Source organism: Accipiter gentilis, chromosome 15 (genome assembly GCF_929443795.1).
Source record: "Accipiter gentilis chromosome 15, bAccGen1.1, whole genome shotgun sequence".
Lineage (NCBI taxonomy): Eukaryota > Metazoa > Chordata > Aves > Accipitriformes > Accipitridae > Astur > Astur gentilis.
Window position 1 is genome coordinate 31,593,577 of NC_064894.1, and position 18,355 is coordinate 31,611,931.

An 18,355-nucleotide genomic window follows, 5' to 3' on the forward strand; every position below is an offset into this window, starting at 1 on the left:
AGCCACACCATATTTGAGAAAAGTCACCTCAGAAAAGTGAGGGCTTGCTATTCTGACATATGAATATAAAGTCAGTAAGTTCTTTTAAGATTACAATCACGCATACACAGTCCTACATGGGGCAAGAAAAACACTTCTACAGTCTGTAGCTGTTGGGCTAGACATCACCAGAGTACTCATCCTCCCATGTCTCCAAGCAAAACAGAAGCCTTGAACTCAGCTGCTAAGTGTACAAAAGGAGCTAAAGGGTTACATGGAAAGTTGTTGCCCTACTCACTGCATCTCATAAAATGCAACAAAACACTGAATGATTTACATAGTAAATGGACCTTGTTTCCTGTACAACAGAGTGTTTTTTGGCTGAGTCACTATATCCCTACTTCTTTGTTTCCCTGGAAAATACAGTACAGAATAGTTAGAACGATGACATTTTTCCTCACAGAAAACCAATTATCAAACAGAAGGTATAGAATGAAAGAGTGTTGAGAAAAGACATGCAAGCTAGCAATTCGGCATCAGGTCCATGTATGTTACACTAACATCTTTAAGGCTACACAGACAGGCTAAATATATCACAAGACAAATATTTTTATTCTTTTGGTCAAAGACTCTCTGCCTATCTCACAGTACCCATGGTCTCAGTTTTGCCATACAATAGTTTGGTCAATGTCACACATACCTACAACATTAGGCTTCAGGCAACCTACTTCAAGCTTTACCAAATAGGGGCTGTTACAAGCAGGGATTTAAATGACTGTGAAAGAAGGTGGATCTTATCAGTTGATCTGAATTCTTCCTTAATGTCCTATGTGCTAGAAAGGCCAAAAAGACATGCAGATGCAAAAAAACAATACAAGACACTTATTTCAACAAGCCACAGTTCTTTAAGAACAGCCCTTTCTGGTTTATGGAACTGGAGAATGTAGTTTGTGGGTCCATGGACAGAGCCGATGCATGGAGAGCACTGCTAGCACCTGGAGCAACACCAAGGCTACGGAACCTAAGTCCCAGTGCGTATGGAAAGGGCAATTCTTGAAGGCGTGTAAGTTAGCCAAAGCAAAGCAAATGTTCACAAGGGCACTAATGAAGTACTATTTTTGCTAATCCTCTGCCAAATACAATGCTAGCTTTCAAAAAAAAAAGAAAAAAGTATCTTCCTTTCTCTAAGGCTGAATTGTTTTATTTTAACTTCCAAAACCCTAAGATTATGTCATAAATCATGTGTGTTAAAATTCAAAGCCAAGAGCTAAAAGTTTATAAAATTACAAGAAAATGAAGACAGGCACAAAACTGCTTTGGTAAAAGCTGCCAGCACGATATTGCATTTGGGTTTCTAATAAATGTCAGGAAAGCTCAACTGAAGGAAATGTGGAAAGAGCAATAAAAGTAACGGAGTAAAGAGACGTATTTACAAGCATTTTAAAAACAAACAAAAGCAGTAAACTGCACTAATTATATTCTGCTTACTCCCCACTTCTTCCAAGCAAATATTCCTGGTCTATGCAGCGTACCCAGGAGTGTGCTGCAGAACAATAATTTAGGATAATCAGAGTATAAAGAGTAAAAAGAAAGGGGGGGGGGTGGAGAAAAGAATCTATAGCTGAATATGAGAAGCACTAATACCAAGATGCATGACGTTTTAGAATAACTGACATACAGGTAGAATCAAAAAAATAACAACAATTCCAAACCCAAAACCCAAGCCCACACTTTTCAGCACAGCTTATGAAAATCCTGGAAAATTATCAATAAAAACTCCACACACTGAAGTTGGACTGGATGGTCACATAAATGCCTTCGATGTCTTCAACACAGAAACCTGAAGTCAAAAGTCCTTAAATCAAGTTCCCACTGATATTCTGATTAAGGTGAAGTTCCAAGGCCAAATTATGCAAGTGACTGCTTCTGGCAAGCTGATATTTGGTCTTTTCATTACATGCCTCCATGGACACAGGTAATAGTTGATAAGAGTACAACTGGAAACACTGGACCCATAAATCTCCCCCACAATGCTGGTGGTCCATGTGCCACCCAGCTTTGGAAGTCTCGAGGGACGGCAATTCCTGTAGCTTGGGGCATACAGGAAAAATATTGTCTAGAGCACAATTCCTGCAGGCCCCCACCTCCTCAGGTCCCTTGCATGAGAATAACGTTATGCACATGCATACCCCACTACATTCAGCAAAACAGGAGTCGTATTTTTAACTGCTACAGCGATACATATTTAGATCTCAAAACCTTAACTCAAAAAGCATGTTAGAATATGTGCACTGCAAAGCACAGTTGCTTTCCACACGCTTTATGTATTTTGCTGCATGTATTTAACACAGAAAGAGAAGCACAAACTAGTCACCACCTTGAATTTTGGCTATATAAATGCAGTGCCTCACCTGCATACATGTGGTAAGTCAGCCTCTCAATGAGCTTGACAACAGTTCCTGCCTTGATGATGGGGATTCCAGATTTGGGCTGCATGTTTTCTTCAAACACAATATTCTCTTCAGAGTCGGGTTCTGCAAATCTATAAAGCTCAGGATTTGGAAATCTCATCTGCTCCTCTTTTTCTTCCTGCAACATTGTTACATCCAACATCCTTTCCAGCGTGCTTCTATACTGCAAAGATATCAGTGCTGCCATCCAGTTGTTTTTCTCTTCAGCTGATTTAGCAGCAAAAATAACACTGTTCTCATCTTTTAAGATTATTTCAAAAGCATGTCTGTACTCATTAGTGTCGTCTTTATCGTTGATTTGTACCTTTCGCATGAAGAACTTTTCTTTTAGACGATATTCTGCATTGCTAGCACCAGGAAGTCTTGGCTGGCCGTGATTTGACTTACAGCAAATCATCAAGCCATCAAATAGAAATATGTGTCTCTCATGCTTTGCTCCTACACGTGTGAGTGTTCCTTCCATGATGAACTCATTACAGCATTGTCCAATGTCCTTACCCTCCCAACCATCAATATTTTTCTGGATTTCATTCATTTTCTTAATTGCTAGCTGCTTCCCCTTCATCTGCTGAGTATAGAACCGGCATGCAGATTCACTTCAGTGAAGGATGGGAGAAAGGGAGCCTGTTAGTATACATGTGTTTAAAAACCACAACCACCAGTAACAGCAAAAACACAAGATCATCTTTCTGAGTGACAAGAATTCCACTGAGAATGCAGTTTCAGCACTCAGTATCAGCACCATTGCAAGCCTTGACTGTTTCTCTTAAGTACCTCATCTGATGAATTTTCTACTTATCTTCTATGCAATAAATGTTTTACCTAAACACAGGCAATCAGAAGCAGGCAAACTGTTAGTGCTTCTTTGCCTAACAAATCACTCATTTCCATAGCCAACAAAACAATTTTAGACCACATTAATTTGAAAGAAGCACATTCAGAGAAAATAAGCTGTTAAATACATTCATGTCCAAGTCTAAAGATTACACTTTGCAGCACAGAATTTGTTTGGCAAAGGAAATACTGAAACAATTTTAAGAGCAAAAGCAAAGTTTTAACATGTTTAAATAACTGCACAAATATTAACATTAAATCAAACAGCAGATAGTATAATCCAAGGATTTGCTATAATAGTGCAATCAAGTACTAGTTATCTATGCATCTATTTCTGTTACCCAGTGATAATTTTAAATAGCCATTGCACAAAAAACTCTTCAGATTAATTAGTTTCAAAATCAAGAACATTCCCTTTCTAATCACACAGAAATGTACTTCTACAATATTTTTAGGTGGATATTTATTATCTGAGCATAATTTACCCACAAATGCTATAACTTTCTTCTTACCAGCGAATTCTCAGAACATCTCAACTACCACCAGTATGCAAGGACACATAGAAATTAGAACGCTTTTAAAACAATAACAAATTATCTTGGCTTTGATGTCACTTCCTCTGAAAAAGCAGGCTTGTCACAAACTATTTTGTTCATTGTTTACTAAAAGAGGAAACTGGGAGCCCTGGATTTATAGCAAAGCATTAAGAGCAGAGAGCAGGAAAAATGGAAACATGTTTACCTAAGCCTTCGTTTTGCAAGACTTTTGGAGCATATCCGTTCCATACTGCTTTGAAGATTTAGTAGGGCAGTTATTGCTTGCTTTAAGCACTCTTTATCCTCTTCATCCTCACTTTTTTCTTCCAATTGCTGTGAACATTGAAAGTCAAATACAAAAAGTGTTACAAGCCTTTTGGTATGTGCAAAGCCAGGAGTTTGACCTAGGAAGAAGAAATACAACCATCTGCTGATTTTGCATGCTCCTGCTTGTTATTAAAGTTAATGAAATAACCAGGTGCATTACTGACACAAGTGAGACAGACAACTGTCGGCTAAGAGCTTAATCTCAGTAAAATTAAGAGCAGCAGTCACTAGTTCCCCAGATACAGACGCACCCAGGCACACATTATTTACCTCAAAACTAGTTTGATTTACCTTACATCTCCAAAAAAAAAGAACCCATCAAAGATGTTAAATCTTAAGAGAAACAAGTGAGGAAGGAGATCCCCATACATATAATTTTACAGCACAAGATCAAATCTGTGGGATGTCTGTATGTTTGTAAAACGTACAAACGCTCCTGTAACAGGCAAGCAGGACCAAAAGCTAAGCAAAATTCCTTGATCGCATTTATAAATATAAGATTACAAAGGCTCACACCTCACTAACAACAGCCTAATCAGTAATTCAGGTTGGGAGGGATCTTGGAGATTATTTTATCCAACCTCCAGCTCAACTGCAGGGCCAACAGAGACCAGGTTGCCTAGGGCCATATTGAGTTTTGAATTGCTGTAGGGATGGAGAGGCCACAACCTTTCTGGACAATGTGTTCCAATGTCTGAAATACCTCATGGTGAAAATTTTTTTTCCTGATAGCTTATCCAGGATTTCCCTTATTGACTTTTCATAGGGGAATATGTGGAAGCACTATGCAGCTGAGAGAAGTATTTCTCTGCCCTCCCCACCCCACAGTCAAAAACAGCAGGAAGGTTTCCCCTCCTCCTTAGCCTCCTTTTCTCCAGAATGAATAAGCCCACTCCCCCAGCTTCTCCTTCATCACGTGCTCCGTTCCTCACGTCGCATTGACAAGCCCTTCCAGCTCCAGTACACCAACATCAACAGGAAGCCTGAGCTGGCTGCAGCTCTCCCAGTACTGAACAGGTAGGAACTGCCACTTCCCTCAACACGATGGCTGCACGCTTGCTAATGCAGCAGTACAGGCCTTCGCTGCTGTAAGGGTGTTCTGCTGGCTTGTGTTCAGCTTATCATCCACAAGGACTGTGATTTTTTTCACATAAAAAAAGTCAAAGAGGAAAAGCAACAACCAGAGGGAGGATGGGGAGAAGTAAATGTTCTTCCTCCATGGAGAGGTTGCTTGGCTGTTCATCAGAAAATATGGGGGCATCTAACGATGGCCAGCTTGTAAAACCAGATAGGGGCTTATGCACCCTGAATACACAGATACCTTAATGCCTTCACATACTAACTCAGCTTTTCTTAAAGGACAAAAAAAATATAATAGTTATAACCTAAAACTGGACAAGAAGGGTTAATACTAGTATTCTGTGCCTAACTATCCCTGTGACAGATAAGTTTTATAAAACAAGATCTGCCACGTTTTTAGCCTAGATGTTTAAGATTTTCATCTTAAATCTTTGTTTCACATTATAGTTAGTGAAAAAAATTGTACAGCTGTGGCTTACACATAAAACTGAGATAATTATTTACAGGATTATTAAGAGACAAGCATTTCAGACTATTACACAGACTATTACACACCAAGAACTGGTTCCACACAATTGAAAGATTGGTTTTGATGGAAGTAGTACAAATGAAGCAACAGGCTGTGTGGACCAGAATAAGACACCCCTGGAAACAGTGTAAATGTGCTGTTTGCTTCCAGTGTGAAATGGAAGTATTGTCCTCCAAAATCCAACTGAACACAACATATTCATATTTAACATTTGAATGGGTCACAGAATAGCATTAATTTTTTCCCTGATAAGAGTTGATAATTCACTGCAATAGCTATCAATGCCAAGAACTACTTTATTTGCATTCTTAGCCATAAGGATGACAACAAGGTTTATCTATCTAGGCAGCTTTGGTTCACGTAGTGTAATCTGTCATACTCTTGACCTAAGCAGCATTAGACATGAGTGCCTACTCATGAGACAACCACTGAAATAGGCCTGACAATGCACCACAACAGGAGTTACTTCCCCAAAGGTCTCAGGGAGAATATATCACTCCAAGAAGGAACAGATGACCCTCGTTTTATATTCCTCTACTCTCTAGATTTAACACAGAGGTATCATCTTCCCTTTGCTTCAGTCGTGCAGATCATCTAGGTTTAGAGAAGACTTCAGACAAATGAGGCAGGCGCAGCACCACTGGCAGGAGTCCTGAAAGCAAGCTAAGAAAAACATTTAACTACCTCTAAGATTTTGCATCTTTCCCGCACAAGAGTTCAAAGGAGGCTCTTTGCCTTGTGCACTGCCTCTTTGCCAACTTCCATCAAAAGAGTTTAGCTTTCCTGTTATCTCTGGGTAGCTACTCTTCAATAACAAACAAGATTGTTTTAGCCTAGTCTTGAAAACAAGCCTTATTAGATCCTACAATATTCTGCCATTTGCTTGTAAAGGTACCACAGGAGACATGGTAAGGAGAAAAAGGCATGTAAAAGACAGGACAAAATTGGTGGAAACTAGGCTCAACATACAATAAAGCTTATGAAATTATTTCCTTATTTTTAATGCTGTCTGTATAACCTAAATGCTCCACACTAACACAGATGCATGATGCCTAGCATAAGGCAGAACAAAAATGGCCCATATCCCAAAAGAAGAAAGTTTTTGAAATTCAGAAAAATCTCAAAAGAAACCCACACAAGTGTAGGCTAACATGTATAAGGGGAGCACTAAACCAAACAGATAAATAAGCCCCTATAATCAGGAATATTCTCAATGTAGCACCATATCAACTCGAATACCTGGAAAAAAATTACTCCCTGTACACTCTCTTCAGAAACATATTGGTGCAGATTAATGTTCATTACTGCAAATCATTCTGCACCATTGTTGTTTACAAAATGCCTTTTACAGTAATTTCCCTCTAGTTAGAAAAATTTTGGTATTCATCACAGAAAAGTCCATGTCCAAAAGCAAAACATGTTTGTGTACAGGGCTGGAGAGCAAGAAACTGTTTGAGGCTAACATTTCCCCACCAGGACCCACTGGAAGCAACCCATATTTCCAACTGTATATACAAACTAAATCAATGTCCAGTGAGTGTAATTAAGCTCCACATTTAACATTTAGAAAGTAGTGTGTAGAATTACGTCTCTTCTCAAGTGTACGACCAACACAAATGGCAAATCAGACAGTGCTGTGAACTACTATGGAGACACTTTTTCTGCACACAGAAAAGGAATTTGAAAGTTTATATTCTAGCATTCTATAATTACCATAAACTGCTATCAAAAACAGTCTTAGTCAGAACCGAGCTTAAATTACAGCAATGACTTTCATCTTACACTGGCCCCAGACAGTTTGGAAGAGGAGTTTATGGAAAGTGAAATGGCAACACTGGAAACACAGCCAAGTTTCTCTGCAAATCCCACTGATTCTTCTATAGCTGTGCAGTGCCCCCTAATGAACAAATCACATAGATACTAAATAAAAGTGTGCCTTTTTTTTATTTTTAAAATAAAGTGTCCTGTGAAGAATACTGTATTATTATGGGAAGGAGATGCAGATTTCTGATTATCAATAGTATTAATTGTTGTGTTTATTAAAAAACTTATGAGAAAATATTGGTTTGTAATGACTGCAATGATTCACAATACTATAGGCACGGTATGCTGGCCATTCCAGGAAAACAAACTTGGAAAATAAGACTGCTAAGGCAAGTTTCTAACAAAAAAAGTACTCTACATTCTAGGCTACACGCTCTGAAGAGATATCAAGAAGTGGAAGACAAGGTATTTTGTTCTACCTGTTGCATAAGATAAGGATTAGAGATTTATAAAATCAGGAAATTCCAAATGGATACAAAAGAAATCCTCCTCAATTGGTACAAAATTAGACTATGTTATTCCTTCTCTTATACTGTCAGGGAAACATCTATCTAGAAAGACAATGACAGAAAAAACATTTATACTTATGATGAGAATATGCAGGTATAACAATACTAGTAGGTGTCATGCATGATGCATATAAAATCTTGTACTTCAGGGCTTATATCACAATCTAGACTTCTGCCTTCCTAGAATATTATTCTAAATCTAACCACTGAAATTTGTGAACTGCAGGTTCCCCAATTAATCTGGGAGGAGAGATCACAAATCAGCTTCTATACACAAAAGACAAAACAGCATATGGGAGGCAGGGAAATCACAGTTGAATTTTCTTAATTTAAGCTTAACCCAAGATCATTTGATTGTAGGTGCTAACAATACTTAGTGCCCTCAAAACATTAATCCACGAAGTTTAGCGCATAAGTGGTCCCATGTTACAAGTGGAAGCTGCACACTGCAGTACTCAGAACAATAAGCTCGAACTAGTGCTGCTTCAGAGAAACCTCTTCAAAACCCAGTACGTAATTTCTTCAGACATGCTGAAGCCCAAAGCAAGGCAACAAAACACTTGCATGGCTGGTAAAGCAAGCCTGATCTGTAGTGTGACCTAGCTATCAGCTCTGTAGGGAAATGACATGTAAGTAAGCAACATTCGCAACAACTTGAAGTGCACCAACACTAGTTACTCCAGCTTCTGTTCTAATGCATCATCATTTTCTTCAACATGTTTCTAAGAACGGGGTACCTACCAAGAGGTAATGCTGAAACGGGCTATTTTATGATCAAGAATAAAAATGAACAGAGTTTCTCGACTTGACAAATGCAGGCAGGCAGGTCTGCTGGCCTTTTGCCATAAAACAATCCTGGAAGCTGGCTCAATAGCATTGAGTTGCCCAAGAGCTCTTTCCAACTTTTTGCAATTCCTCCAAATAACAAAAAGCCTCAGCCCAAACCAGTAGTATGCTGTGAAAAAAGTGCTCTCATACCCAGAAACTTTGATTTTTAGAAAGCATCAGGAAATCATCTGGAACAGCAAATGGGGACAACTGCAGGGAACACGATACACTTCTGGAAAATGCTAGCAGTCTAAAAGGCACTTCACACCTGAAGCTTAAAGGAAACTCCATGTGCCATAATTCTGGACATACTTACATGGCTTTAATGCTTTGACACTTCAAAAATCATTTTGTTTTCATAGAAACTCAGTCAATCTTGAGCACAGTGCAGTAAAAAAATGCATACATTTATATAACTGTTTATTTAGATGTACATTACAGCAGCAGTGTTATTTGCATTAAGAGTGGAACAGAACTTAATTTATTACTGAAGTAATGGTAAAACCTTTTTCTCCACTCAAAGTTTAACTATGCCTTCTCAGTTTAGTTTTAAGAAGTTACATTAAATCACATAATCTTACATAAACATGTCAGATATCAAACCTCAGATATCAGATAAATAGTTACAAAAAGCTTCCAGCATTCTCTCAGAAGTACATTTTAAAAGGGAAGCAAAAAAAGCCCTCATCTTTTATTTCACATTAAGTTTTAACTCACATGATGTAAATATGGTCAGCCCATTAGGAAGCATACTGTACAAGTAAAGCATTAAAACTGAGGAAAATAAGAAGCATTTCAACTTTTAGTACAAGCTTCACAGTTCTTTCACAGCTTGACTATGTGACTTAAAATAGATCTCAAAGATATGTGAAAATTTAAGTACATCAAACTTCACCTGAGCCCAAAAAAGTGAAACCACTTGGACTAAAGAAACATGAATTATGGAATTGCTACTTTGATTACTCAATGTGGATGCTCTTATTTGGGGAAATGAAATTAAAATAAGTGTTTCAGAAATAAATTACACTACTCAAAGTGCCACTTTTCAAATCAGGATGGACACTGAGGAAAAATCAGGAAGAGCTATTCAGAAATGTGTACCACAAAGAAGTCTGTCAGTTGATGTTTCACCAATTCAACAGTTCAAAGTTTTCTGTAACAGGTTTCTTATGTGGCCAATTTACCACTAGCATTCCCATGAATTCCCAGCCTGTCAGCAGACCGTATTTCAGATTAGGTCTGCTCAAGTGCTACTGCAGCCTGCTAGGTATTTCAACTGGTGTCTGCTCAGCAGGAAGTGTATTTTTGCTCTCAGTTTCTGCAACTGGGAAGGGATTCATGTATGTGAGCAATTCTCATTGAGCTTACACAACCAACATTTCCTTCATCAAGGAACAGATACAAAAACAAAGTCTTGCTTTCAAGTAAGTTCCTTGATGTTCTCATAAAACCATTTCCTAAACATTCAGACTTTTTGTAGGCTACTAGCTGCCATATACACATTTTATATGCCCAGACTCCATTACTAGTGAAATGGCTACTTTGTTCACAGGAGGCCTTGTCTTCTCAGAGTATGGAAAACCCATTTGGTCTGCATTCTTCAAAAATATGGTTTGGCTTGGTTTTTTTTGCATATGCTGATGTCTCTTCCACAGTGGATTCATTACCTTTCTGCAACAAATGTACAAGTTCACACAGATCCTTCCAGAGCCTTCATGCTCTGAAATTCTCTTCTTTCTTACTGTCACTTTGGTTTGTCTCATCATTATTAGCAGACCTGCAGAATACATTAGAAATTTAAAATTCATAATTAAGTTCATAACATTTAGTTAGATCAGTATTCGAAATATCACAAAATATTTACCTATGTGCTTCCACACTTGTAATTGAGGTCTTCCATTTTCTTCCCCCAAATTTTCCATCATAGTAAAGACAAATTCAATTTGAAAACATCTTCCCTTTCTCTTTTATAATTCCAAAGTAGATTAAAATCCACTTTCACTGCTTCGACACAATTCAAGTCTGATCTTTCCCAGCCAAGATTGGAAGGCTGTAAGCTCAACTGGATGGCACCTCTATGTGTGGATAGAAATGTATGAATTTTTGAACGCTACGTAAGATGAATTCACGATTTCAGAGATCATTCTGGGAAGCAACAGTAGAACCCTGTTGATTTTAAGAGGAACCCTGCTTAAGGAAAAAACAGCAGAGGAAATGAGGAATGACAAGCAGAATCCCATCTGTAGACTTGGTCTACAGAAACCATGAATACAGCTTGTTTTACTTGCGTTTGTTACTTCCTACATCCTTCCATCAGTTTCCACTGAAGATATCAAAGTATTGACAGAAAACACAGACCTCCACTGCTATAAGAGCAAACAGAGAAAGCATGCTGGTAGTGGGACTAAATCCACAACTCCACATCCAGAAACATTTCCAATGAAGAAATCAAGTATATGAAAGTCTCAACCGTAGTGCTACCTCTCTCCAAGGATCCCCCTTTTGCACAGAAGGTGACAGGAATGGAGGCAGGAGATGAGGACAGGGAAATATACTACTGCTATTAAAAGACTATACAGCAATACAAGTGTATCAAGGACTATATCATAACTGCCAGTCACAAAAACTAATGTCATCCTATAGGAGTTGCAAATCTCAGCTACAATAAGCTTCTTAACATTCAATTCTTGATGGATTGTGTCAAAACTTTTATTTGGGGGGGGGGGGGGGGGGGGGGAAGGATCAAAATTTGTCCAAGTTCCTGTAACAACCATCTATTTTCATGAGAGCTTGGCCTTGGGTGTTCAGCATAAACTGCTGCCATGTAAGCTAAAGAGCTATCTACCATCATTAGCAGCAGTCATTGAAAACCAGAACAGACCACCAGCCCCAGAGAATAGCCTGCCCCAGTACAGCTCTCTTAATTCCCACAGTACCAGGGAGAATTTGCCTTGCAGGTATTCCTAGAAAATGGATCAGAAAGCAGGACTCTGGAACCCTACAGTTAAGCACATAAGTGAAGTCAAAAGTTGGAGTTCAGTTAGTGCTTCATTTGACTCCCCAAAGAGGGCATCATCTAGGTAAGAACAGTCTGGCGCTGTGCCATCCTACTCCCTGCTTCAAGATATCAAAGTACAGCATTTGTTGGTCTGGCAGCAGATTGACAATAACACAGCTCAAGTGTCACTGAGGTCTGTAAGCAAAGTGGAAGGAGGAATTTTTTACTTTTGCTTTTGTTAGACTTTATCCACCTTTTGCAGAAAAGCAATTTTGGCAGGATAATGGAAAGAGATATTCTCCAAGGTAATTACTTCTCATTAGAAAATTCCCTGGAAAGACAACTGCTTCTCAAAAGCCCAGATACATCCTGTGTAAAAAGAAAAAAGCTATACAACAGAACATACAGCCCCATCACAACTCCATAACAGATGACATAAGTCATGTTGTCAAGTTGACAAATAAAGTGATACACATGCGCATATATGTATCTCTGATACAAACACATAGGAAATCCATCAATGAGCACCACAGCTAGAAAGAAAAAATTCAACAGATTAAGTAACTTTTTCAATTAAAGAGTTACCTCAGAGAGCCTAATTAGTTAGATTAACAATAACCAAGTTTGTGGAAAAAGTGCACACACACGTGTGACCAAGTTTTATTCTCCCCTATCATCTTCCCTCTGGCTGCCAAACACACAGCTGACTTAGAGCATAAACTCACCAGCATTTAAAGGAGAAAAGCAAGAGAATTGTCAATGAAACCACACAAGCAAGAAAGAAGTATGGAACCTCATTTACCTGGCTTATCACCTCCAACTTCTACTATAAGGCACAACTTCTGCTCCTTTACAATACTGAAGTTGCAATATAAGTCTTCATAGCTTAACCACATGAAGAAGTTGCTTAAATTTTTCACCTACTGACATATTCTAGGAAATCTCTTCTTAGACTTGAGACCAATTTTACATCACCCCAGCTTTTTCTCCCAAGAAACACTCAAACACTTTGCAGTCCTTATCATGCACTAGCAACAGTTTGGTCAAGCTACATTTCCTCCAGCAGATAGGCCTTCATCTGTCACAGAGACATAAAATTGCACATTATCTCCAGTGGATTTAAAAAAAAGTCATCCTCATCTGCAGTTACAAATAGAAATGCATGTATAACAGTAATACTTCTGCTTTTACATTTATTTCAAAACAGTATTGTACATACAAGTTACTGTGTTTGGAAAGAAACACACCAAAGTGATTTCAGAAAATAAAATCCTTTGCTAGCACCAAGTAAATACTTTCTTAAAATAATTCATAGCTAGTCTGAATTTGTGATTTTTTGTTTTTAATTGAAGACTTTAAGAATCAACTAAAGCAAGAGAATCTGTTAATTACAGTGCCTGTACCAAATACAAGCAATGCAGACAGTGTTTTGAGACAATGATCTACAATTGCAGATATTGTAAAAACTTTGCAGACTGCCAAAGTTCAACTAATTGAGAGTCAGTGGTTCTCCATGCTGGCCTGGGTTACATGAGTTACAGATGGGATTGCAAACCAACTTCATTATATTTGTTACACTCTGGACCATGAGCCTGGCTGAAAGAAGGCTGAGAATCAAAGTGAAGTGAAAGCCCAAAATAGTTTGACATGTGTTACCCAACACAACACACACAGCAAGAGACTTACAGAATCAACCTAAAGATACTCCAGTCCTAACCTACTAACATTTCACCACCCCATGCCTTCTCCAACAACATGTAACAAATTCAATACCTTCAGGTTGGGAAAGTGTGGTTTCTCATCTTGGAAGACCTTGTCAAACCAGATTTTTTTTTTTAAGTTACATTAGCACAGTGAAAGAAAGACAAAAAAAGTTTAATTGAGGAGTATTTCTACTTGAGCTGAATTGCCAGTCAGTAAAGACTAGCAAGTTATTTACCATCTAAGAACAAAGTTTGAAAAAATAAATAAAACACACTAGATGCTGTTGCAAAATGAAAGCATCCTGAGAATTTAACATCATTATAGGTAGAATTCCAACTAAAAAGTATTTGCAAAGAGACAAGAAGTTTCCATTCAGAAGTCATGGAAGCCAAGTCTGCACTTGGTTTAAAAAAAATTAAAAAATTAAGAAGATCAAATCTGCCTAGCTCTCCTGTTTTTCAGAACATATTATTTTATCTAAGCAAAGTTTATATATGCTTTGAGCCATTCCTACTTGGAAAAAAAGGAATTTTAAAGTAAATTTCTATTTACCCAAAGAAATGAAAGAGTATCACACATGCACACAAATTTACAGCATCTGAAACAGTGCCCAATTCAATTTAAATATCTTGTAAACTTCTTTCTTCAATCACCCAAGGTGGTAAGTAACCGCACTATTTGTACCACCCCACCTTTCACTTAAGAGTCCACGTTTCTATTCACAGAATTCTATGATTCTATGATTTAGAAAAGCCCATTCCCACTATCTGCAAATCTGCAGAAAAGCACAGTCTCATATGAAGCTGATATTTTATATAGTTAGTTTCTTATATAAAAGTTTGGGGACTTTCATGTTGGTTGAAGGAAAACACAGCCCTTAGTCATATGCTAGCAACAAAGTTACAGCGAGGAGCTTCAGCTAAAAATAGAATATGTATTTGTGCATTCCTGGTGCCCTGCCAAACTTCAGGAGGGCTTTAGTTTCTAAATAGGATAACCATCAGTGGATAGAAATTTATTTTTTTTGTAATCTGCATAGTTAGAAGGTAACTTTGAGAAGCATTTTAAATAGATAACTTCAAAGTACGCAAGATTACACAACATAGCTTAAAGAAAAATGCTAACCCCTTTATCCTTAAGTATATCTACATTCAACAGAAATAAAGTGGGTTATTCCACATACTAGTTTGCCAACATTTTGTCTCTTGGTATAAAGAGATCCATTTTCATAGCATTTTAAACTTGATTATTCATAGATATGCCTGCAATCACTAAATCAGGTCTCTCACCATACAAAAGAATTCAATACAACCTTGCATCAGTGAAATTGTCAAGATTATATGGCTAAATTCTACCAATACCCTTCTGTGGCAAATACCCTTCCATAAGGCCATTTTTAAGTATAACCAAGCTGGAATCTGTTTGAAGATTCCAGATATAAGGAAGAAAATGTTACTGCCATCAGAGACTACTTGAGGGAGGAATTCATATGCTGTGTGCACATATATGTACTAATTGACAGATGAAGCTACTGCCATGAGAGCTACTATCTTTCTCTTCATGTGCTCCTATTATCCATCATAGCCTATTACACGTATCGCATCTGACAAACCACAGTGATGGGTGTCTCACTAAAATGTGAGATGAGCCACACAGCGGGAAGAAAACCTGGAAGGTTATCATATACAGAACAAAATCCAACCCAACAGTATCAGATTTACACAGGGTGGAGGGTGTGTGTGTAGAGCATGAATAAGAAAAGACAAGAATTTTACATGAAGCGTCGGTAAGGAAGGAGTTACAAAAAAGATTGATAACCTTGGGCAGTTGGGCTTAGCTTAGACTCCAGTTTGCCCTAAAATAGGCAAACATGAGCTGCTCCCTACTTCTGTAAGCACACACGCTCTCTTTCCCCCACTAAAATTACCAATGACAAGAAGCAACCCAGGATGCCCGTGCGTCAGACGACATTAATCCTTCATGCTTTGCCTATTACATAAGACAATACCATGTTCACATGCAAGTATGCAAAGCCACTAGGTACTGCATTTTGAGACTGTGTGATAAAAGTATGAGCAGAGAAACCTTATGTCTGTGCAAGTCTTTATCATACAAAATGCAGACAAGCTGCACCCGCACCTCCCTTCCAATGGACTGTCATGAAAGGAAATGCTAAATGTCTGAAAAGTCAGACCAAACCCATGAGCTAGACAAACAGATCAAGCATACATTTCAAAATTTTACAAAAGCATGTTAAACTAGATAAGCTACGTGCCCAAGCTGTATGTGTAGATCTAAATCAGTAAAAATGGTGTTAAAACTGTAGACTCTTAGACTCAAAGATGACCTAACTACTGGGTTATCCTGAGACAACTAACCAACCATTCAAGAAAAACACACCCCAGATTTCTTCAAACGAGATTTTTTTTTTTTTTTTTTTTTTTTTTTTACTTCTGATCCAAATTTCCCAAAGTAATTAAGTTTGGAACATTGTATCCCTTATAAGTTTCCATTAAGTACAAATGAAGATTCTATTAGAAAGTTTTCCTCAAAATGCTCTACACTCCTTAAAGATTATTATTCAGTGCTGACTGGTAAATGCCCCAGAAAAATATTCGGTAGCAATTTTCTTTACATGTGTATGTTAGAGTCTTTACTGTTACCCTATCAATGTGAGGTCTCATCACAAAAAGCCCAAGAAGTGTATATATCAACCAAACCTTCCCTTTGAAGGAAGGATAGCACCTTTACAACCACCATGGGATGTGCATTGCAAGAACGCTGAAGCTTTTATGAAAATAAAATTAAGTTTGAAGGGAAATCTTACTGTTATTTTAAATTTACAAAGTAACAGTTTGAGAAAGCCTTGGACATTTTCTGTAATACAGCCATTTGCCATTATCTCTTACCGCTGTTGAAGCAACCACTCCAAGAATATGAGTACCTAGATCTCCATTGCTTTCTAAATTAATAGAAACTTAATTATTCAACACAAATCATTAGCTGCTGTAAAACTTCCATGAAATTACAAGCTGATATTCAGTTAGTTACAGCATGCACCAGAGCATATAGCCTTTTCTTTCATCATAGCAGTTTTATTACTCACATTCTAGTAAGAAGTTTTACACCTAACAGAGCACACAAAGCTCTGGTATCAAACACTGAGAACTGTGAAAAAAACATCAGGTTGACACAATGTTCTTACTTTTAGCAGTTCAAAATAATGAAGACAGTGGTAAACAGGGGCAAGGAGCAGCCGGGGTAGAACATACTGAACAGCTTCTTTAAAGCCTTCACCTATTGACTAGAAACAAAATAAGTTTCAGTCTTAAAACAATAAACATAATGAAGCAACAATATAATGTAATTAAAGTATTATCAATAATATGGCTCACTTAAAAGAAAGTTACCTGTAAATAAAATGCTGCTCCTGGCTTTGATAACTGACTTAGAAAATGATCATGAAAACCAGGGCGCAAAATATCTTGTGCATATGATTCATACGGATCAAATGCTAGCTCCTAAGAAGAAATACAGAACAATTTTATAAAACCGATTTAATATCTAAACTTCGTATTTCTTAAAGAGAATACATACACTACATAGCAGAGATTTTTCTGCATACTTTTTCCAAAACACCTATAGAGAAGAATCAATACTTGTACGTGCACAGAGTCATGGAGTAGTTCAGTCTAGAAGAGATCTCTGGAGGTCAAGTGGTGCAATTTCCTCTTTGAAGCAGGGCCCACCTCAGGGTCAAAGCCAGACTGAATGTCAAAGCTAGCTAAGGTTGCCCAGGGTCTCATCCAGTTGAGTTCTGAGTACCTCTAAGAACAGAGGCACCAAAGCCTCTCTAGGCAGCCTATTCCAATGTTCAGTTGTTCTCATTGCAGATTTTTTCCCCCAGTATCTAATCAGGATTACTCTTTTTACCATTCACATGCTCTCTCTCATCTCACCTCACAGTTCTCTACTGTGAACCTCCAATTAGATCCTGCCTCAGTCTTTTCTATGCCTTCCACTCAGGTAACTGAAGGCAGCAATAAGATCTCCTTCCTCAGACTTCTCTTTTTCCGACTGAATAAACCCAGCAATCTTAACCTTCTTTGTATATCACGGGCCTCAACTCCTTAATCATCATGGCAACCCTCATGTATAAGTGTGTCTTGTACTAGGAAGACCAAAACTAGACACAGTATGCCAGATGTGGTGTCAAGTGCTACACAAAAATGATCCCTCAACGTGCCAGCTGCACTTTTCCTAATATAACCTAGTAGGCAGTTCGCCTTCACTGCTGATTCCTGAGGATCTCCACAAGCCCTGTCACAGTACTGTGCCTCAGCCTGGCAGCTGGACCATTGCATGGGGTTGTTTGGTCCCAGGTGCAGAACTTCATGTTAGCCTTTACTCAACTCTGTGAGGTTCTTGTAGGTCTATTTCTCCAGCCTGTCAGGTCCCCCGAGAAGTCCTGTCCTCCTGTGTGTCTCCCCACAATTTGGCATCACCTACCAACTTGATGAGGCAGACCTTCTCCCACAACACTAATACAGACATTAAACAGTATCAGTCCCAGTATCAAACCCTGAGGAATGCCACTAACCACTGGCCACCAGATGGACTTTGTACTGCTGATGACAGTCCTTTAAGCCTGTCAGTCCTGCCAATTTCCCCACCCACTCTAACTCAACTAGCTAGTCTACATCTCACCAAGCTGACTATAAGGATAAAATGAGAGA

General features: G+C 38.3%; 1 protein-coding gene across 8 annotated transcripts in view; it reads right to left on the bottom strand.

The window, feature by feature from the left end:
• Window positions 1–18,355, bottom strand: part of SOS1 (SOS Ras/Rac guanine nucleotide exchange factor 1) — a 57,385-nt gene that overhangs the window by 19,647 nt on the left and 19,383 nt on the right. For 6 of the 8 annotated variants that reach the window (XR_007508198.1, XM_049817835.1, XM_049817836.1 and 3 more), the window contains 4 exons: window positions 17,030–17,140; window positions 16,825–16,923; window positions 4,026–4,153; window positions 2,391–3,046 (listed from right to left, as the gene is read on the bottom strand). Coding sequence is in view for 7 of the 8 variants with exons in the window: in XM_049817835.1 (XP_049673792.1) it covers window positions 2,391–3,046; window positions 4,026–4,153; window positions 16,825–16,923; window positions 17,030–17,140 (994 nt within the window). In the remaining variant the exon portion in view is untranslated. The remainder of the gene's footprint in view (window positions 1–2,390; window positions 3,047–4,025; window positions 4,154–16,824; window positions 16,924–17,029; window positions 17,141–18,355) is intronic. The other 2 variants (XM_049817838.1, XM_049817841.1) reach the window with 2 other exon arrangements.